The sequence below is a fragment of the Anolis sagrei genome, chromosome 2 (assembly GCF_037176765.1).
Source record: "Anolis sagrei isolate rAnoSag1 chromosome 2, rAnoSag1.mat, whole genome shotgun sequence".
Lineage (NCBI taxonomy): Eukaryota > Metazoa > Chordata > Lepidosauria > Squamata > Dactyloidae > Anolis > Anolis sagrei.
In genome coordinates this window covers 159,819,389-159,840,649 of record NC_090022.1, presented here as the reverse complement: position 1 = coordinate 159,840,649, position 21,261 = coordinate 159,819,389, and the positions used below count along the sequence as shown (strand labels likewise).

The 21,261-nt window shown below is 45.2% G+C and overlaps 1 protein-coding gene across 3 annotated transcripts in view; it reads right to left on the bottom strand.

Annotated features, from left to right (window-relative positions):
* PALM3 (paralemmin 3) overlaps nucleotides 1–21,261 on the bottom strand; it is a 69,732-nt gene that overhangs the window by 23,428 nt on the left and 25,043 nt on the right. For 2 of the 3 annotated variants that reach the window (XM_067463992.1, XM_060759788.2), the window contains exons 2-3: nucleotides 20,549–20,600; nucleotides 3,029–3,109 (exon numbers count right to left, since the gene is read on the bottom strand). In XM_067463992.1, coding sequence (XP_067320093.1) covers nucleotides 3,029–3,109; nucleotides 20,549–20,593 — 126 coding nt within the window. In that variant the 5' untranslated portion in view covers nucleotides 20,594–20,600. Of the gene's footprint in view, nucleotides 1–3,028; nucleotides 3,110–20,548; nucleotides 20,601–20,844; nucleotides 21,036–21,261 lie in introns of those variants that run through there. The other variant, XM_067463993.1, reaches the window with a different exon arrangement.

Genomic DNA, 21,261 nt, shown 5'->3' with positions numbered 1-21,261 from the left:
CACATACACACACATGCATACAGATCTGCATAGACACGCATGTCAAGCGTTCAGTCCCTAGGCACATTCGGAACAGTTATAACCGCACACTGGCAGACCCATTCCGGATAAAGCTACGTGGCCTGAGAGCAGATGCCGAACACACCCACTAGTGCAAATACTCCACCATCACTCTGGCAGAGTTTCCCTCCCTTCCGTTTCTCCTTCACACACCCACCATCCACAATCAGATTATGAGGAGCACAAGGACATACCCTTGATTATTTGCACCTCTGGGAAATCAGGCCCCTTTGTATAGAATGGGAACGGACACTGCATTGAGCCGTGGTTCCTTAGCATGTGTGGGAGGGGAATACTGGTGTGTGTGAAAATCCATGTGCAGGAGGATCCATGCACAGGTGTGCATGAAGATCCATATATAGATGTGCATGTAGATCCATATACAGATGTGCATGAAGACCCATATGCAGATGTGCATGAAGACCCATATACAGATGGGCATGAAGACCCACATACAGATGTGCACGAAGACCCACATACAGATGTGCATGAAGACCCATATACAGATATGCATGAAGACCCATATACAGATGTGCATGAAAACCCATATGCAGATGTGCATGAAGACCCATATACAGATGTGCATGAAGACCCATATACAGATGTGCATGAAAACCCATATGCAGATGTGCATGAAGACCCACATACAAATGTGCATGAATAGCCATATACAGATGTGCATGGATAGCCATATACAGATGTGCATGAAGACCCATATGCAGATGTGCAAGAAGACCCATATACAGATGTGCGTGAAAACCAAACACCGTCTTTTCCTCGATCTCACTGACTCCTTTCTCACAAATGAGACCCATAAACTGGTCCCTTTCACTGAGCACATCATGTACACACGATGATCCACATACAGATGTGTGTGGAGATGCATGGCCCCTGCCACTCCCCTCTTCCTCAACCCCACTGACTTGGAAATGAGACCCACAAATGGGTCCCTCTCACTGAGCACATGGCATGTGCATGAAAACCCACCCTCCCACCCACTCGTCCTCTCTTCCACAGTCCCACTCATTTCTCATAAATGAGACTCGCAAATTGATCCCTCACCCTAAACGCATTGTGTGTGCATGACGTTCCATTGCTTCTGCCGCTCCTCAATTCCCATATCCCACTAGATACGTACTCCCCCCTTTTTCAGAAACGAACCCGCTGAGCTCATCGTGTATGAATGAAGATCCACTCCCCCTCTTCCCCAATCCCTTTCACTGGATGTGCATCCCCTTTCTCATAAATGAGACCTACAAATCAGACTGATTATCTATGGGAAGGTGAGAATCCCTCATCCCTGCACTCCTCCCCCTCCTTCCTCACTCTGGTTGACTCCCCCTTTCCAGAAAGGAGACCTTGAAACGGGTCCCTCTCACTAAGATGATTGTGTGTGCATGAAGATCCCTGGCCCTTGCCACTCCTCACTTCCACTAGAGCTGTACCTGCTTTCATCAATAAGGAGACCTACCAATTGCTTCTTCTCCCTGAGCTCATCCTGTGTGCAGGAAGATCCACTCTTCCCCAATCCCTTTAACTGGATATGGATCGCCTTTCCCATAAAGGAGACCTAGGGCCCTTCCACACAGCCATGTAACCCAGAATATCAAGGCAGAAAATCCAACCATATCGGCTTTGAAATGGGTGATCTGAGTCCACACTGCTATATATTCCAGATCAAAGCAGATAATGGGGGATTTTATTCAGCTGGGTGGAAGGGGTCTGACAAAATGGGTTATTGGGTGTGCATGAAGATCCACTCCCCCTCTTCCCCTATACCTTTGACTGGATATACATCCCCTTTTCTCATAAAGGAGACCCACAAATTGGTTCTTCTCCCTGAGCTGAGCCTATATGCATAAAGATCCATTCTTCCCCTATCTCTTTGACTGGATATGCACCCCTTTTCTCATAAAAGACACCCTCAAAATACTCCCTTAGCTCAGCCTATATGCACGAAGATCCACACCCCCTCTTCTCCAGTCCCTTTGCCTGGATACACATCCCCTTTCTCATAAAAGAGACTCACAAATCGGTTCTTCTCCCTGAGCTGAGCCTCTATGCACGAAGCTCCACTCTTCCCCTATCCCTTTGACTGGATATACATCCCCTTTTCTCATAAAGGAGACCCACAAATTGGTGACTGGATATGCACCCCTTTTCTCATAAAGAGACCCTCAAAATACTCCCCGAGCTCAGCCTATATGCATGAAGATCCACACCCCCTCTTCCCCAGTCCCTTTGACTGGATGTGCAGCCCATTTCTCATACAAGAGACCCACAAATTGGTTCTTCTCCCTGAGCTGAGCCTATATGCATAAAGTTCCACTCTTCCCCTATCCCTTTGATCGGATATGCACCCCTTTTCTCATAAAGAAGACCCTCAAAATATTCCCTTAGCTCAGCCTATATGCACGAAGATCCACACCCCCTCTTCTCCAGTCCCTTTGCCTGGATACACATCTCCTTTCTCATGAAAAAGACTCCCAAATTGGTTCTTCTCCCTGAGCTGAGCCTGTATGCATAAAGCTCCACTCTTCCCCTATCCCTTTGATCAGATATGCACCCCTTTTCTCATAAAGGGAGACCCTCATAATACTCCCTGTGCTCAGCCTATATGCATGACGATCCACACCCCCTCTTCTCCAGTCCCTTTGCCTGGATACACATCCCCTTTCTCATAAAAGAGACTCACAAATCGGTTCTTCTCCCTGAGCTCTGCCTATATGCATGAAGATCCATTCCCCCTCTTCCCCAGTCCCTTTGACAGGATGGATGCACACCCCCTTTCTCATAAAGGAGACCCACAAACTGATCCCTCTCCCTGAGCTCATCCCTGAGACTCCCTCTTCCTCGATTCCAGTGACTGGCTCTGTCTCCCTTTGGGACCCGGCTTCCCCCCCCCCCCCCCCCCCCCGTTGCCTGGTCCATCCATCCCTGCATCCCTGGGAAGATGCTCCTGGTGTACCTTGAGGCGCTGGGCTCGGAGTCTCTCTTCCTCCAGCTCCCGGCGGGTGGCCAAGATCCGCTCCTGCAGCCGGCGCCGCTCCTGCCGCAAAGCCGAAAGGGACCGGAGGAGAAAGAAAGGTGGAAGGGGAAAGAGAGAGAGAGAGAGAGAGAGAGAGAGAGAGAGGTTGAAAGAGAGAAGGGGTTGGGCGAGGCAGGAGCCGCCCTGCAGAGGGGCGGACAAAGGTTTGCCTGAGCCCCACGTGGGCGACCCAGAGGCGAGTGGGGATTCTCCCTGAGCCAAGAGGAGGAAGAGGAGGAAGAATGAGGAAGCCCAAGGCACCACAGGCTCAAGGAGCCGCCAGGGCTGGCCTTGGAGCTTCCCACTCCCTTTGCTCCAGCTCCACTCCTTTGTGTGCTGGCAAGGCACCCTTCCCTCCCTTCCCTTCTTCCAGATGATGCTTCCTCTTTCCTTCTTTCCTTCCTTCTTCTCCTTCTCTCTCTCTCTGGCACCCTCCCTCCGCCTCCACAGGTTTTTATCAAGGGTCTTCAATACCAGCCCTGTCTTCAGCTCTTTTAGAGGCAACCCAAAGCTTTCAAGAGGGAGGGCAGCTCTGGCTCCAAAGGTTCAGCCCTCTTAACTCTCCAGGCGACAGTTGGGTTGTTGTTGTTTTGCTTGTTTACTGTTTATTTATTTACTCTGCTCTATCTCAACCCTGAAAAGGACTCAGAGCAGCTTCCAGATTGGCTATAATTCAATGCCAAAACAAACATAGACATACGCATATAGTAGGTAAGGTAAAGGTAGTCCCCTGACTCTGTGGTGTGGTGCTCATCTCCATTTCTAAGCCGAAGAGCCAGTGTTGTCCATAGACACCTCCAAGGTCATGTGGCCGGCATGACTGCATGGAGCGCCGTTACCTTCCCGCCGGAGCGGTACCTATTGATCTACTCACATTGGCATGTTTTCGAACTGCTAGGTTGGCAGAAGCTAGGGCTGACAGTGGAAGCTCACGCCGCTCCCCGGAATCGAACCTGCGACCTTTAGATCAACAAGCTCAGCAGCTCAGTGCTTTAACCCACTGCGCCACCGTAAAGACTTTTGGTATATATTTCAGATTTCAATATTAATGTCAAAAATACGTAGTATGATTTTACATAGGATTTGTGCTACATTAGAACAGTCAAGACAAATATCACTTAAGTAAAATAAACATTAAATATTAAATAACCAGAAAAATAAAATAAGGTGTAAACACTAAACTAATCTGGGAATCTGCGCCGGGGGCTCCTACGCATATAGCAGGGGTTCTCAACGTTCCTGATGCCGCGACCCCTTAATACAGTTCCTCATGTTGTGGTGACCCCCAACCATTACATTATTTTCATTGCTACTTCATAATTGTAATTTTGCTACTGTTATGAATCGTTATGTAAATATCTGATATGATATTCTCATTCATTGGACCAAATTTGACACAAATACCCAATATGCCCGAATTTGAATACTGGTGGGGTTGGGATGGGAGGATTGATTTTGTCATTTGGGAGTTGTAGTTGCTGGGATTTATAGTTCACCTACATTCAAAGAGCATTCTGAACTCTACCAACACTAGAATTGGACCAAACATGGCACACAGAACTCCCATGACCAACGGAAAATACTGGAAGGGTTTGGAGGGCATTGACCTTGAGTTTTGGAGTTGTAGTTCGCCTACATCCAGAGAGCAGTGTGGACTCAAACAATGATGGATATGGATCAAACTTGGCACAAATATTCAATATGCCCAAATGTGAACACTGGTGGAGTTTGGGGGAAATAGACTTTGATGTTTGGGAGTTGTAGTTGTTGGGATTTATAGTTCACCTACAACCAAAGAGCATTCTGAAGCCCACCAATGATAGAATTAGGCCAAACTTCCCACACAGAACTCCCATGATCAACAGAAAATACTGTCTGTGATGGTCTTTGGTGACCCCTCTGACACCCTCTCGCGACCCCTCCAGGGGTCCCGACCCCCAGGTTGAGAACCACTGGCATATAGTATACATACATTAAAATCAGGTTTTTTCCCCATAAAACAGTGGTTCTCAACCTTCCTAATGCCGCGACCACTTAGTACAGGTTCTCACCTTGTGGTGACCCCCAACCATAACATTTTCATTGCTACTTCTTTAATTTTGCTACTGTTATGAATCGTAATATAAATTTCTGATATGCAGGATGCATTTTCATTCACTGGACCAAATTTGGCACAAATACCTGATACGCCCAAATTTGAATACTGGTGGGGTTGGAGGGGATTGATTTTGTCATTTGGGAATGTTGGAGTTGCTGGGATTTATAGTTCACCTAAAATCAAAGAGCCTTTTGAACTCCTCCAATGATGGAATTGAATCAAACTTGGCACACAGAATTCCCATGGCCAAGAGAAATACTGGGAGCGTCTGGTGGACACTGAACTTGAGTTTTTGGAGTTGTAGTTCACCTACATCCATAGAACACTGTGGACTCAAACAGTGATGGATCTGGATCAAACTTGGCGCAGATAATCAATATGCCCAAATGTGAACACTGGTAGAGTTTGGAGAAAATAGACCTTGCCATTTGGGAGTTGTAGTTGCTGGGATTCATAGTTCATCCACAATGAAATAGCATTCTCAATCCGAACCAATGATAGAATTGGACCAAACTTCCCACGCAGAACACCCATGACAAAGAGAAAATACTATGTTTTATGATGGTCTTTGGTGACCCCTCTGACACCCCCTCGCGACCCCCACAGGGGTCCTGACCCCCAGGTTGAAAACCACTGTCATAAAAGGAGCGACTTGAGAAACTGCAAGTTGCTTCTGGTGTGAGAGAATGGGCCGTCTGCAAGGACGTTGCCCAGGGAGGCCCTGATGTTTGATGTTTTACCATCCTTGTGGGAGGCTACTCTCATGCCCCTGGATGCGGAGCTGGAGCTGACAGAGGGAGCTCAACCCGCTCTCCCTGGATTCGAACCTCCAACCTGTCAGTCATCAGTCCTGACAGCACAAGATTGGGAACCACTGATCTAAACTGTAGAATTAATGCAGTGCCCTGGCTCAGTGCTAGGGAATCCTGGGATTTGTAGTTTGGTGAGACACAGCACTCTTTAACAGGGAAGGCAGCACACTTGGTAAAATTACAACTCCCAGGATGCCATCACATTGAGCCATTGCAGTTTAAAAGTGGTGTCAGACGGTATTAATTCTTCATCATCGATGCACCCTTACTGTCACCTTTTGTCATGACTGAAACAACACCCAGCGTTGGCACACTACAAATGCTTTAGGCTTTAAGTTGGATATTGTATTGTTTTTAATATTGTCTGCCACTGTCTCTTTCAGGGGGGAAAGGTGGGATATAAAATAATAATAATAATAATAATAATAATAATAATAATAGAAAGGCAGGTTATGTAGTATTTTTAAAATCCCACACACTAGTATTGATGGGAGCTTTGTAAACCAGAATGAAACAAAAAAAATACTTTAAAACAAAATCCTTACAATTCACAAGATGAATATCTATCTATCTATCTATCTATCTATCTATCTATCATCTATCTATCTATCTATCTATCTATCTATCTATACCAGTGGTTCCCAACTTTTTTTTTGACCAGGGACCACTCTGTAACATTAGTACCAAAAGGGTTACGAATCAGTTTTTGGTCAACTTTAGATTTGGCTTGGTTATTTGGGGTGCTGATTCAGAAAATTGCATTGGACAGATCACATCAGCTCTAGTTCTGATACAGAACCTATGCCATTCAGTAGTCACCATCTGCTCAACGACATAAAATCATATTTAATAATCTAGAGCTGATGTGGACGTAGTAATCTTTTGTGGGTAGTTGGCCTCTCCCCTCCTGACATCCCTGTTGCTTCGACACTATAAGGATTTCACGAGACCAGTTGCTCTCGTTGGTTGTGAAGCAATGGTGTAGTAATAGTGAGGCTGTGGACCATATTGTTGTTCTTGCGGACCACTGGTGGTCCACGGACCACAGGTTGGGAACCACTGATCTATACACATAAAAGTGTAAATGTGTGTGTGTATTTATGGTTGAAGTATCCACTTACACAGACAAGCTCCTGCTTCCACAAACAGCTATAGCTCCCACTGCTCAGGAGACACCAATGGCCCTCCCTCCAATGACATTGCAGGTTATAGTGAGCACCATGAACAAGAGCCCTGCTTATGTCCTCCAAAAATACAATACTACCTACCACCCAAGTGAAGGCTTTCATATGGGGACAATTTCATCCTAGATTTTATGTGTTTCCTCCACCACAGACATCTCAGTGTTTCTTACTCTCTCCATTGGTGTGGAATTTGCATGACCCCACCCACTGCCTCTTCCCTTAACCCTTTCCTATTCTTTTCTATGGCACACAGCAAACAAGAGGAATTGATCAGCAACTGAACATACTAGAGAAGTTTGGAGAGCACCCCCACGAGTAACCAAACCTACTAGAGGGTTTTGAGGGGACTGACTCACCATAGTGGGAGTTGTAGTTTATCCTACAGCCAGAGAGCACACTGAACCCCACTGATGATGCATCTATATCAGGGGTCCTCAAACTAAGGTCCGGATACGGCCCTCCAAGGTCATTTACCCAGCCCTCACTCAAGGTCAACCTAAGTTTGAAACTACTTGAAAGCACACAACAACAACAACAACAACAACCCTATCTCACCAGCCAAAAGCAGGTCCACACTTCCCATCGAAATACTAATAAGTTTATATTTGTTAAAAGTGTTCATGTTCATTATTGTATTGTTTTTCAGTGTTTTTTGCACTACAAATAAGATGTGCAGTATGCATAGGAATTCATTCATGGTTTTTTCCCCCAAATTATAATCCGGCTCTCCAATAGTTTGAGGGACTGTAACCTGGCCCTCTGTTTAAAAAGTTCGAGGACCCCTGATCTAGAGTAATGGAGTCTTTCGGGGTTAACCTGGCATGATGTTAGTTGTAGTTTACCCACAACCTTATGCATTTTGTACAATTAAAAAAAAACTTTTTGAAATAACTCAGGCAATGCTGGGTACCCAAGCTAGTTTAAATATAAAAGTTCTATTAGGGAAAGGGGGAACACAAGGCCAGTCAAAATAGCGAACATATTGGAAAAGAGAACAGTGTTTAAAAACTTTTTTAAGAGGAAAGATTCTTTTGGGAATTTCAGCACACTGGAAAGGATCTTTCGTCCCCTAGGTTAATCTGCTATACACAAGAAGAGGAATTAAGTAGCAAAGCTCTTACGGAGAAGGCATTCCTTTGAGTATCTTGACAAGAAAACATTCAGGTTTTTAAGGTTGCCACAATACTTTGCATTGTAGCCAGTGCAATAAATAAGTACATACATTAACTAAAGAATTGGGAAACTAATAGGCCTTTCAGTCTTGCAAAAAGCCCTTTTTGTTGTTACAGTTCTCAGAATGTCCAACTTGCATGGGGATGCTTGGAGCTGTAGTCCAAAAGGAAACACTGCCAAGTTTTGCAGACCCTTTCTGCAGGCTTCTGCCAACAGTGATACTATTGCATTATAAAACCATTATGATTTTATTTTGTTTTTAACTGAATAGTTTTGTAGACCACAGGGTCCACTTACGGGCACTAATGCACGAAATGCACGCCATAATAAACCCGTTGATTTCTTTAAGGTGCCATCTATGGCTAATAATCTTTTGGAATGTAAACACACTGGTGTGCTTTGGTCCATTTTTATTGTGTGGGAGCCTCCTTCGCTGACACAGATCAGTTCCTATGGTGATCTAGTGCTTTCTCTGACTTTCCCCCCTTTCTTTTGGCTTTAGGTGTGAGACTGCAGAAGGAGGTGTGAATCTGCCAGAGGACGCAAAGGCTTGGAAGATGATGGGATTGGGAGTGAAGGCCCACTTGAGGAGAAATAATCCCCTGTCTGCATGCTGATGCAGGGGATTTTGTATCACAGTAAGTTCCTTACGTCCAAAGATACCAGCATCCTAGCTCTCCTAGCTATTTTCCTGATTTATGATTAACTAGCTGTCCCCTGCCACACATTGCTGTGGCCCAGTCTGGTGATTTGGAAAATAAAGTAATGCGAAAGTGTTGGTTTCTAATATATGTTATTTCTTTATGCTTGTGGGTAAACAGTATTTCTTGCTGTTTCTTTGTCAGTGTTGATGTGGAGATTGCCTGGTTTGCCTACTCTGGAACATGCAACATATAATTGTCCTTCTTAAGAGGCCCCTTTGAAATCTATGATACTGCATCTGTTATATCCATATATATGTGTGTCTGTGAATCATATACTGTATATCAATCTATATCTATGGCTGGATGGCTCTTTGTCAGGAGGGCTTTGATTATGTTTTCTTGCCCTGGTGAACGGAGTTGGACTGGGTGGCCTTAAGTATTTTCTGTTGGTCATGGGGTTCTGTGTGGGAAGTTTGCCCAATTCTGTAGTTCGTGGGGTTCAGAATGCTCTTTGATTGTAGGTGAACTATAAATCCCGGTAACTACAACTCCCAAATGTCAAGGTCTATTTTCCCCAAACTCCAACTGTGTTCGTATTTGGGCATATGGAATATTTGTGCCAAGTTTGGTCCAGATCCATCACTGTTTGAGTCCACAGTGCTCTCTGGATGTAGGTGAACCACAACTCCAAAACTCAAGGCCAATGGCACATGGAAGTCCTGTGTGCCAAGTTTGGTTCAATTCCATCATTGGTGGAGTTCAGAATGCTCTTTGATTGTAGGTTAACTATAAATCCCAGCAACTACAACTCCCAAATGTCAAAATCATTTTTTTAGTGATGGTCACTTGTTGGCCTAGTAGGTGTATTGTGTCCAAATTTGGTGTCAATTCGACCTGTGGTTTTTGAGTTATTTTAATCCCACAAACAAACATTACATTTTTATTTATACAGACTAGCTGTCCCCTGCCACGCGTTGCTGTGATCCAGTCTGTGAATATGTGCTTTGTGTATGTATATGTGTGTGTTTATATGTATGTGTGTGTGTGTGTGGTTTTGCACATGCGTTGTAATGGTTTTTTTGTGGTTTTTAAAGTCTCTTCTGCTGTGTTTTTTCAATGTTTTTATGAGTGATGGTCACTCCTTGGCTTGATAGGTGTATTGTGTCCAAATTTGGTGTCAGTTTTCCCAGTGGTTTTTTTAGTTATGTTAATCCCACAAACGAACGTTACATTTTATTTATATAGATTTATGATTTATGCGACCCCTCTATTCTGCATTGGTCAGACCACACTTGGAATATTATGTCCAATTCTGGGCACTGCAGTTGAAGAGAGATATTGACAAGCTGGAATGTGTCCAGAGGAGGGTGACTAAAATGATCAAAGGTCTGGAGAACAAGCCCTATGAGGAGCGGCTTAAGGAGCTGGGCATGTTTAGCCTGCAGAAGAGAAGGCTGAGACGAGACATGATAGCCATGTATAAATATGTGAGAGGAAGTCATAGGGAGGAGGGAGCAAGCTTGGTTTCTGCTGCCCTGGAGACTAGGACGTGGAGCAATGGCTTCAAACTACAAGAGAGGAGATTCCATCTGAACATGAGGAAGAACTTTCTGATGGTGAGAGCTGTTCAGTAGTGGCACTCTCTGCCCCGGAGTGTGGCAGAGGCTCCTTCTTTGGAGGCTTTTAAACAGAGGCTGGATGGCCATCTGTTAGGGTTGCTTTGAATGAGATTTTCCTGCTTCTTGGCAGGGGGTTAGACTGGATGGCCCATGAGGTCTCTTCCAACTCTATGATTCTATTACAATGGGGAGGATGTCATGCACATGCCTACACAGGCTAGGGCAGATGGACATTTCCCTTTTACTCTTCCCTCGTCAGCTATGTATTTGCTCCCTTTGTCAGCACAGCTGGGTAACCTCTGGAATACAAGTCTATGCATCACAATGACCTCCAATTATAGGCTCGAGGCTGATTTAAAATGCTGAGCCACCCTCAGCAATTAGCATTGCTGTAAATAAAATTATGAAATAAAAGTCAGGAGAGGTATACATGGCGGCTGCTTGGAAATCCTAGGTCATTCTCCATCAGTTGCCTCCCTCAGGTGTTTTTTGGGAGGAGAGTGTCTGATGCTCCCTCCGTCTGCCCTTGCTATTCCTTATGCTTTGCATTCCTAGAGCAGTTATGTAACAATGTCTCTCTTCAGGGCTTGCATTACAGTTTCCGAATCTGCTCAGCCTGTGGCTATGCTAGCTGTGGGATGCTGGGAGTTATGGTCCAAAACGTTACTCTTCCTAGATCTGCTTTCTCTATTTATAGAATCATAGAGTTGGAAGAGACCTCATGGGCCATCAAGTCCAACCCCATTCTGCCAAGAAGCAGGAAAATCTCATTCAAAGCACCCCCGACAGATGGCCATCCAGCCTCTGTTTAAAAGCTTCCAAAGAAGGATCCTCCACCATACTCTGGGGCAGAGAGTTCCACTGCTGAACGGCTCTCGTAGTCATTAACTTCCTCCTAATGTTCAGATGGAATCTCCTTTCTTGTAGTTTGAAGCCATTGTTCTGCGTCTAAGTCTCCAGAGCAGCAGAAAACAAGCTTCCTCCTTCCTCCCTGTGACTTCCTCTCACATATTATACATGGCTATCATGTCTCCTCTCAGCCTTCTCTTCTTCAGGCTAAACATGCCCAGCTCTTTAAACCGCTCCTCATAGGGCTTGTTCTCCAGACCTTGATAATTTCAGTCGCCCTCCTCTGGACACATTCCAGTTTGTCCATATCTCTCTTCAACTGTGGTGCCCAGAATTGGACACAATATTCCAGGTGTGGTCTAACCAAAGCCGAATAGAGGGATAGCATTACTTCCCTGGATCTAGACACTATACTCCTGTCCAGGCATGTAGCGGGGGGGGGGGGGGGGGGGGCTCGGGGGGCTTCAGCCCTCCCCCCCGAAATCTTCATGGTGGTTCGCGAAAAGGCCTTACTGGTGCATTATTTAAACTGTTATGTTTATTCCTATTATGATCTGATCACCATGCTCAATATATCCCATATGCATGGGGGTATTGGGGTAATGATGCAAAAGGTTTGCTAGGCTAGACCCTCTTTCACTCAGACTCAGCCCCCCTGAAACTCAGCCCCCCCCCCCCCGAAACTCCCCCGAAAAAAATTTAGCCCCCCCCCCCCCCCGAAACGAAATCCTGGCTACGGGCCTGCTCCTGTCTATACAGACCAAAATCTCATTGGCTTTTTTTGCCGTCACATCACATTGTTGAGAGGGATCTCAATGCCATGACTTAACCCACTTCATTCTCTTACACCAGAAGTGACTTGCAGTTTCTCAAGTCGCTCCTGACACGACAAAAAAAAGGGGGGGGCAGTATAGATCTAGCCTCAGTAAAATGCAAGTTAAAGCAATTGATTTAAATGAAGTCTGCATATGTATGTATGTTGGGAGCAACTGAGGACGAAAGAGTCAGCCACAAGACACAACTCATTAGAAAGTTCCTCCAAGTAATGTTGAGAAAATGCATGCTTAAATGAGAATCTCAGCAGGAGATCTTTCAGGTCTGATGTGATGTTCATGAGGATATACACCTACGGGTTTGTTGGGTTGCCTTAGGTTGGCCTGCTTCCTCGGCACCCATGCCTACAGGCACAAGGAGGTTCCCAACCTGCATTAGTGACTGGGCATATGACAACAAGGAGTGGTGTTTACTTTGTGTTGATGAATGAATTGCTGAGTACGAGGGTGTGATCACCAATGTGGCGCTCAGGCGTGTGCCTCTACAGAGGTGGCACCTTCCGTGCACAAAAGCTCAATTGCTGTTTACGGGGCCCATGCATGCGCTGAGGCGCCCTGCCAAAGACATATGGCAGTGGAAGTGTCTGCTGCAATTCACGTCCTCCAGGCCCTTGTGCATTTTCTACTGCTATTTGCAGCCTCCGTCTCACCCACCCCCTTGCCCCGCTGTTCGCTCTCTTTGTACCCATAAACATCTGCTAAAATATTTCTCACAACAATAAATGTTTACTACGTTCCCTGGCCTGCACAGTTCATGACAGCATCTCCATCTGGATGCGTGCGTGTGACTGTACACACAAGGGCAACCCGGCTGTATTGCAGGCATCATCTCTCAGTCCCCGTCCCCCCCATCCCCTCCCACCCCAAAAGCCTGGGCAGGGCTCCAGGGCTCTCTCCTTCTGTTTGGTTCAGGTTGGAGTGACTGCCTGGTGAATAATTCATTTGTTTCAAGACAGGATGAGCAAAGAAAAGAGAGCTCAGGTTACCTCAGGCTTGTTCAGTGCTTCCCAAGGAATCAGAGGAAGAGCCCGGATTAAGCCCAAACCTGACAATCCATTGAGATTCAAGGATTATGACTAGGTATTTATCTATACTGACCACAAATCTCAATTTTGACCAAAAGTTGGCATTCAATAGGGACATTCAAAGGGGACATTCAATGTCTAAGGACTACTGGTCCACAACACAGGGTAAAACTAGTTTTCCCCTGCATTGTGAGAAGTCGGGAAATGCTTTCAGATGACATCCAGGGACTTCAGATTGATAACACAGGGTTAACCTGGTTTCATTCTGAAGTATTATTTTTGAGATGTTTGTATTTGCCTAGGGCATTGAATGTTTGTCTTTTTTGGTGTGTAAACTGCCCCCAGTGGCACAGTGGGTTAAACCGCTGAGCTGCTGAACTTGCAGACCAAAAGGTCACCAGTTCGAATCCGGGGAGCAGGGTGAGCTTCCGCTGTTAGCCTCAGCTTCTGCCAACCTAGCAGTTCGAAAACATGCAAATGTGAGTAGATAATAATAATAAATAATAAAGCTTTATTTATACCCCGCTACCATCTCCCGAAGGACTCGGTGCGGCTTACATGAGGCCGAGCCCAAGTACATCAGTAAAAACAACAACATTGAATTGTTGCCTGTGTTAGCCGCCCTGAGTCCCCCCTCGGGGGTGAGAAGGGCGGGGTGGAAATGGTCTAAATAAATAAATATGTGCCTTCCAGTCTCGCATTGACTTATGGGACCCCATGAATGTCATAGCTTCGTCTCAGGCAAGGAATATTCACAACTGGGTTTGCCAGTTCCTTCCTCTGAAATAGAGTCTCATTAATGGTCTCCCATCCAGGTACTAACCAGGGCTGACTCTGCTTAGCTTCCAAGATCAGTCAGGATCTTGCACCTTTGAGATATTTAGGGCAGTGATAGCCCTTTAAGTGCCATGGCTACATCCTATAACATCTTGGGGTTTGTAGTTTGTCGTGCATTTGGCCTGCCCACTTTGTTTTATTTTCCATTATGTTATTTTGTACTGTTTATTTTACTTGATTGGGTTATTTATTTTATTGTGATGTTATTTTGTTGTTTATATTTTATGTTGCTGTAATGTATCGCTGGGCTTGGCCTCATGTAAGCCGCTCCGAGTCTCCTTAGGGAGATGGTGGCGGGGTATAAATAAAGATGATGATGATGATAATAATGATGATGATGATTAATTTGGTCAGAGGCACCAGAGGAAGAACTCTCCAGTTGAGAATTCTAAATATGCCTCCAAAAACTGCAAATCCCAGAATCCCATAGGAGATTGCAATAGCAATTATATTACTGGAGAATCATAGTGCTGTAATTGTGTAGTGTGAAAGGATCCCCATTGCCTTCTGTTGCATCTACAGCAATGCCTTTGTTTTTATTCTTGAGGGCTGAGTACGTGCCTGCATCCTCAGCCATTTCTGTCCTAGGCTGGCCGCGAATTAAGCTGCCTATGTAGATGAGGCCATGATCTTTGAACTCTGTACAGTCCTATGTACTTTATACTACTATAGTGGTAAAATAATAACATCCGCTTTTCATTAAAGGTGCAAGGAAGGAGTAACTGCTAAGCGTGCAAACTGAAATAGAAAACTAAAACTGTGAAAAAGTAAGTTCCTTTCTCTCTTGGAATCTATTGCTTTCAGTTCTGGGATCATAGAATCATAAAACCATTGAGTTGAATGAGACCTCATGGGCCCATCCAGTCCAACCCCTGCCAAGAAGCAGGAAAATTGCATTAAAAGCACTCCTGACAGATGGCCATCCTGCCTCTGTTTAAAAGCCTTCAAAGAAGGAGCCCCCACCACACTCCGGGGCAGAGAGTTCCACTGCTAAACAGCTCTCACAGTTAGGAAGTTCTTCCTAATGTTCAGGTGGAATCTCCTTTCCTGTAGTTTGAAGCCATTGTTTTATTGCATCCTAGTCTCCAGGGCAGCAGAAAACAAGCTTGCTCCCTCCTTCCTATGACTTCCCCACACATATTTGTACATGGCCCTCATAATGCCTCCTCTCAACCTTCTCTTCTGAAAGCAAAACATGCCCAGCTCTTTAAGCCGCTCCTCATAGGGCTTGTTCTCCAGACCCTTGATCATTTTAGTCTCCCTCCTCTGGACACATTCCAGCTTGTCAACATCTCCATTCAATTGCGGTGCCTAAAACCGGGCACAGTGTGATTCCAGGTGTGGTCTGACCAAGGCAAAATAGAGAGGTAACATGACTTCCCCAGATCTAGACACTAGGGGGCCCTTCTACACAGCCATATATCCCAGAATATCAAGGCAGAAAATCCCTCAAGATCTATTTTGAACTGGGTTATCTGAGTCCACATGATCATATATCCCAATTCAAAGCAGATAATGTGGGATTTTTTTCCGCTGTCTGGAGGGGGCCTAGACTCCTATTGATGCACGCAGCATTTAAAATTTTTTTTAACCATTATATTTGGCCCTGCCACAGGTTTTTAAATGTGTCATGATATTTTTGTTATCGTTTTGCTTTTCTATGAGTTATTTATTGTTGTATTGTTGTTATTGTGTTTTTTGTCTCTGATGTATTTGGTCTCGGCCTCTTGTAAGCCGCACCGTGTCCTGCGGAAGATGGTAGTGGGGTATAAATAAAGGTTTATTATTATTATTATTATTATTATTATTATTATTATTACTATTAAAATCCCACTGGCTTTTAAAGCTGCCACATGACACTGGCTCATATTTAACTTGTTGTCTGTGAGGATTCAATATTTTTTTCACACGTACCGCTGTTGAGCCAGGCATGCCCCATTCTGTGTCTTTGCATTTCTACCTAAGTGGAGTATCTTGCATTTCACAGAATCATAAGAGTTGGAAGAGACCTCATAGGCCATCCAGTCCAACCCCCCACCAAGAAGCAGGAAAATCACATTCAAAGCACCCCTGACAGATGGCCATCCAGTCTCTGTTTAAAAGCCTCCAAAGAGGGAGCCCCTAAAACAGCAGAGAGTTCCACTGCTGAACAGTTCTCACAGTCAGGAAGTTCTTCCTAATGTTCAGGTGGAATCCCCTTTCCTGTAATTTGAAGTCATTGTTCCATTGTGTCCTAGTCTCCTGTTGAACTTTATTTTGTTAGTTTTGGCCCATTTCTCTACATTCATTCACAATAATACAAAAGTATTGGGTTCTAAGAGCACATGATTATGGTTGGGTTTTTTTGTTTTGTTTTGTTTTTGTCATGTCAGGAGCGACTTGAGAAAATGCAAGTCGCTTCTGGCGTGAGAGAATTGGCCGTCTGCAAGGACATTGCCCAGGGGACGCCCAGGTGATTTGATGTTTTTATCATCCTTGTGGGAGGCTTCTCTCATGTCCCTGCATGAGGAGCTGGAGTTGATAGAGGGAGCTCATCCGCCTCTCCCCGGATTCGAACCGGGGGTTCCGCATGATTATGGTAAGACAATGGGAAAACTTTTGGAGATTACAGTTTTGCACACTTTTGTGTGTATACTCATGTATAAGTCTAGAAATATCATCTAGTGGTTCTCAACCTGGCGTCCCCAGGTGTTTTTGGCCTACAACTCCCAGAAATCCCAGCTAGTTTACAAGCTGTTAGGCTTTCTGGGAGTTGTAGGCCAAAAACATCTGGGGACCCCAGATTGAGAACCACTGAGATCCATATGAAACTAAGGAGGCCAGCTGTAAAAGTGGACAGAAGGGTGTAACACTCGTAAGGCTTGTGTTGCAGAAAGCATTTCACAATTGCAGCTTTTCTGCAGCTATTACAAGCATAAGAACCTTGGTTTCTTTACATCTAACCACTCTGCTTAGAACAGAACCACTGTTTGCCAGCAGACATACTGGTTTGGAAATCAGGGGGGAAAACCTAAGATCCACCTGAAACTAATAAGAGTGATATGAAAAGATCCAGGGACTATTCCTAACTCCAGAACCCATCAAGTAAACAGAAAAAAAGCAACTTCATAAATCTAACTAAACACTACCATAAATCAATTCTAACAAATCAATCATGTAACCCCACTATAAAACTGAGCTGTGACTGGGGGCCCTTCCACACAGCCCTATATCCCAGATATATCCCAGATATCCTATAATAACTGCCTGAGCTCTGCGAGTGCAGCACTTTTCCGAATAAAGCAGAGAGTGTTTGAGGACCGGGACATCCATAGGGATACCAAGGTGCTTGTTTATAAAGCTATTGTCCTCCCAACCCTGCTATATGCCTGCAAGATATGGACAGTCTACAGACGTCACATGCAACTCCTAGAATGTTTCCATCAGCGTTGCCTCTGGAAAATCCTGCAAATCTCTTGGGAAGACAAGCGGACAAATGTCAGCGTGCTGGAAGAAGCAAAGACCATCAGCATTGAAGCGATGGTCCTCCGCCATCAACTCTGCTGGACCAGCTATGTTGTCCAGATGCCCGATCACCATCTCCCAAAGCAGTTGCTCTACTCCAAACTCATAAATGGAAAATAAAATGTTGGTGAACAGGAACAGAGATTTAAAGATGGGTTCAAAGCCAACATTAAAAACTCTGGCATAGACACCGAGAACTGGGAAGCCCTGGCCCTTGAGTGCTCCAGCTGGAGGTCGGCTGTGACCAGCAGTGCTGTAGAATTTGAAGAGGCACGAATGGATGGCAAAAGAGAGAAACGTGCCAAGAGGAAGGCACATCAAGCCAACCCTCACCGGGACCGCCTTCCACCTGGAAACCGATGCCCTCACTGCGGGAGAAGATGCAGATCAAGAATGGGCTCCACAGTCACCTACGGACCCACTGCCAGTACACCGATCTTGGAAGACAATCCTACTCAGACAATGAAGGATTGCCTAAGTAAGTAAGTAAGTAAGTAGTATATCCCAGCATATAAAGGCAGAAAATCCCATATTATCTGGGTGTGTACTCAGATCACCCAGTCCAAAGCAGATATTGTGGGATTATATGCCTTGACATTCTGAGATACAGGCTGTGTGGAAGGGCCCTACTCATTTCAAATCCTGAGACATTTCCTTCCCTTCCCGTTGCTTCTCTGGCCCATCCTACACTGCCATAAAACCCAGATTATCAAAGCAGAAAATACACATTATCTGATTTAAACTTAGGCCCCTTCTATACAGCAAATAATGTGGAATTTATACCGCTGTGTAGAAAGGGCCTCTTTCTCTGGAGACTATAAAGATTCCAAAGGCCATCTTCCTTTCTGAATGTTATATCATTCCCCAAAGAAGTTAAAATATAAACAGCACCCTTCAAGTTATTTCTGACACATGTACTGACCCCATGAGTGTGATGGGTAAGGACTGAGTAATGTCACTGGAAGGCCATTTTTCCAATGCTCAGATATGCTGCTCCTTGCCTCTTTGTAGTAAGTGAGTTATGAGGCAATGATGCACAGAACCTCCACTTACATTGTGACCTCAGTTACAGGACATGGACATTCTCCTTCCGACCAGCAGAACACAATGATGGGATAGCCTGTTATTGTGTTGGGTTGCAGGCATATGATGAATAATATGACTTAGTGGACCTCTCCTCTCAATCCCAACAAAGCCCCATTTACACTGCCATGTAATCCAGTTTCTGAATTTATTTATTTACAGCATTTACATTCCGCCCTTCCCACCCCGATGGGGACTCAGGGCAGATCACACAACACATACACAGCAAACATTCAGTGCCTTTAAAGGGACAGGACAGATAATAGATGTCGGCAACTTTCCTAACTTTGGTGTCCTGAGTGTTGTGCTCAATTCCGGCCACAGGGAGTGCTGTTGCTCCATCCCCTATGACAAGGAGCCCTTGATCGCCTCATTTTCTATATTTCTTTTATGGTACCATAAAATACCCCCCTGCTTAAGCGGTGCCTAATTTCTCTACTCACTGCGTACGGCTGTTTTCAATCTACTTAGGTCAGGGGTCCTCAAACTAGGGCCCGGGGGCCGGATATGGCCCTCCAAGGTCATTTACCTGGCCCTCGCTCAGGGTCAACCTAAGTCTGAAAAAACTTGAAAGCACACCACCACCACCACAACAAAAACAGTCCTATCTCATCATCCAAAAGCAGGCACACACTTCCCATTGAAATACTAATAAGTTTATATTTGTTAACGTTGTTCTTCATTTTAATTATTGTATTGTTTATAAGATATGTGCAATGTGCATAGGAATTCATTCATGTTTTTTTTTTCCAAATTATAATCCAGCCCTCCAGCAGTTTGAGGGACTGTGACCTGGCCCTCTGTTTAAAAAGTTTGTGGACCCCTGGCTTAGGTGGACAGTAAACTGGGCTAAAGGTCAGGCGCTCACCCTGACCCAGGCTTCGAGCTGCCAACCTTTCCATTGGTAAAATGAATTGCTGCTGGTGATTAACCAGCTGTGCTTAAGCCCAACACATTATCTGCTTCAAACTGGATTATATGTCAGTGAAAATTTATACAATCCGGTCTAAAGCAGATAATCTGCATTCAGAAACTGGATTATATGGGCAGTGTAGATGGGGCCCAAGTTTCTGATCAAACATATATTTGGTTTGTTAAAAAAAAATAAACAGCACCCTGTTAAAATATCTATCATAACAAAGGCCCCTTCTACACTGCCATATAAAATCCAGGTTATCTGCTATGAATTGGACTATATGGCAGTGTAGGCTCATATATTCCAGTTCAAAGCAGATAACGGGGAATATCTGATTTTATAATCTGGACTATATGACAGTGTGGAAGGGGCCTAGAGCTTCCTCAGTGAAGAGGGCTCCTATACCTTTAATGTCTAAGCATAGAAGAGGGGGTTTCTGCCAATCTGTTAGGCAACCAGGTAAGAAGTAATACCTGCTGAAATTCCCTCTTCTATACAACCATGAATGGTGCAGGGACCCTTTCCAGTTTGGATGATGGCAACCACCATCACTATGAAGGTGGGGTGGGGAAGAGGTCACATGACTGCAAAATACAGTTCATTTGTTTTGTGTCCCATGTTGGATTTTGGTCCGTTCTGGACGTGCTTATTGTAGCATCGACAGTGTGCTACTCTATCTGAGGATATCCTGTTTTAGAAGTATTGATCTGGCCACTGTGCACTGCCATCCATCCCCCTCTCGTCCTCAACTGCATCCCATATGCAGCCATTCGAAGTGCTGTTGGGTCCCTCCCTGGGGGAACAGAGGTAGGGGTCCCTGGCTGAGATCTTGGGGGCCCATCTGAGTAGAAGTGGGGCAATGGAGAAGAGAGAGATCACTTACCATAATGGCTTGCAGGCGCTGCGCAAACAGGGAGCTCTCTGCCATTTTCCCTCTGAAAGACAAACAGAGCCTCTTGGGATGTGTCCAGAGGACATTGGATGCTAGTTGGATGCCAGCATGCAACTTCTCCCCCCCCCCCCCCCTCTTTCTTTCTTTCTTTCTTTCTTTCTTTCTTTCTTTCTTTCTTTCTTTCTTTCTTTCTCCTTCCTCACCCCCAACATTCGTCTCACATTCTTCCTTGCTCTGATCCCTGCTGCACAAATAGAGCCCCCTCTCCCTCCCTTCCCCCCACACACCTGACATCTGGTCACTGCACATTCATGTCATTCAGCAACAAGCCCAGGCATGGTGGGGGAAGGGGGGGTCGGCAGGCAGGGTCTCCTCCCTGGGCTTCCTCCATCCCTTGGACCCCTCCCCAGGATGCCTCCGTTTGAGTTTATTTGGACCTTTCCACGGCTGGAGGTAGAACCGCACAATTCTGCTCGAACGGCTTAAAATGTGCCGGAGAGGATGGAAGTTTCAAGTTGCTTTAAAAAAAGAACAAGACACTTCCAAAAGGGACTCGGGGCCAAGTCACATGAGCACTTCTGACTCTGCAAATCTGCAGGTACAATAGTCTCCAGCAGCAGAGGAATAGCCAATACATGTGCTCAGAAAGAGAGAGAAAAAACAATTTTGCCTGATGAGCCTTCCACACACTATGGCTAACAGGC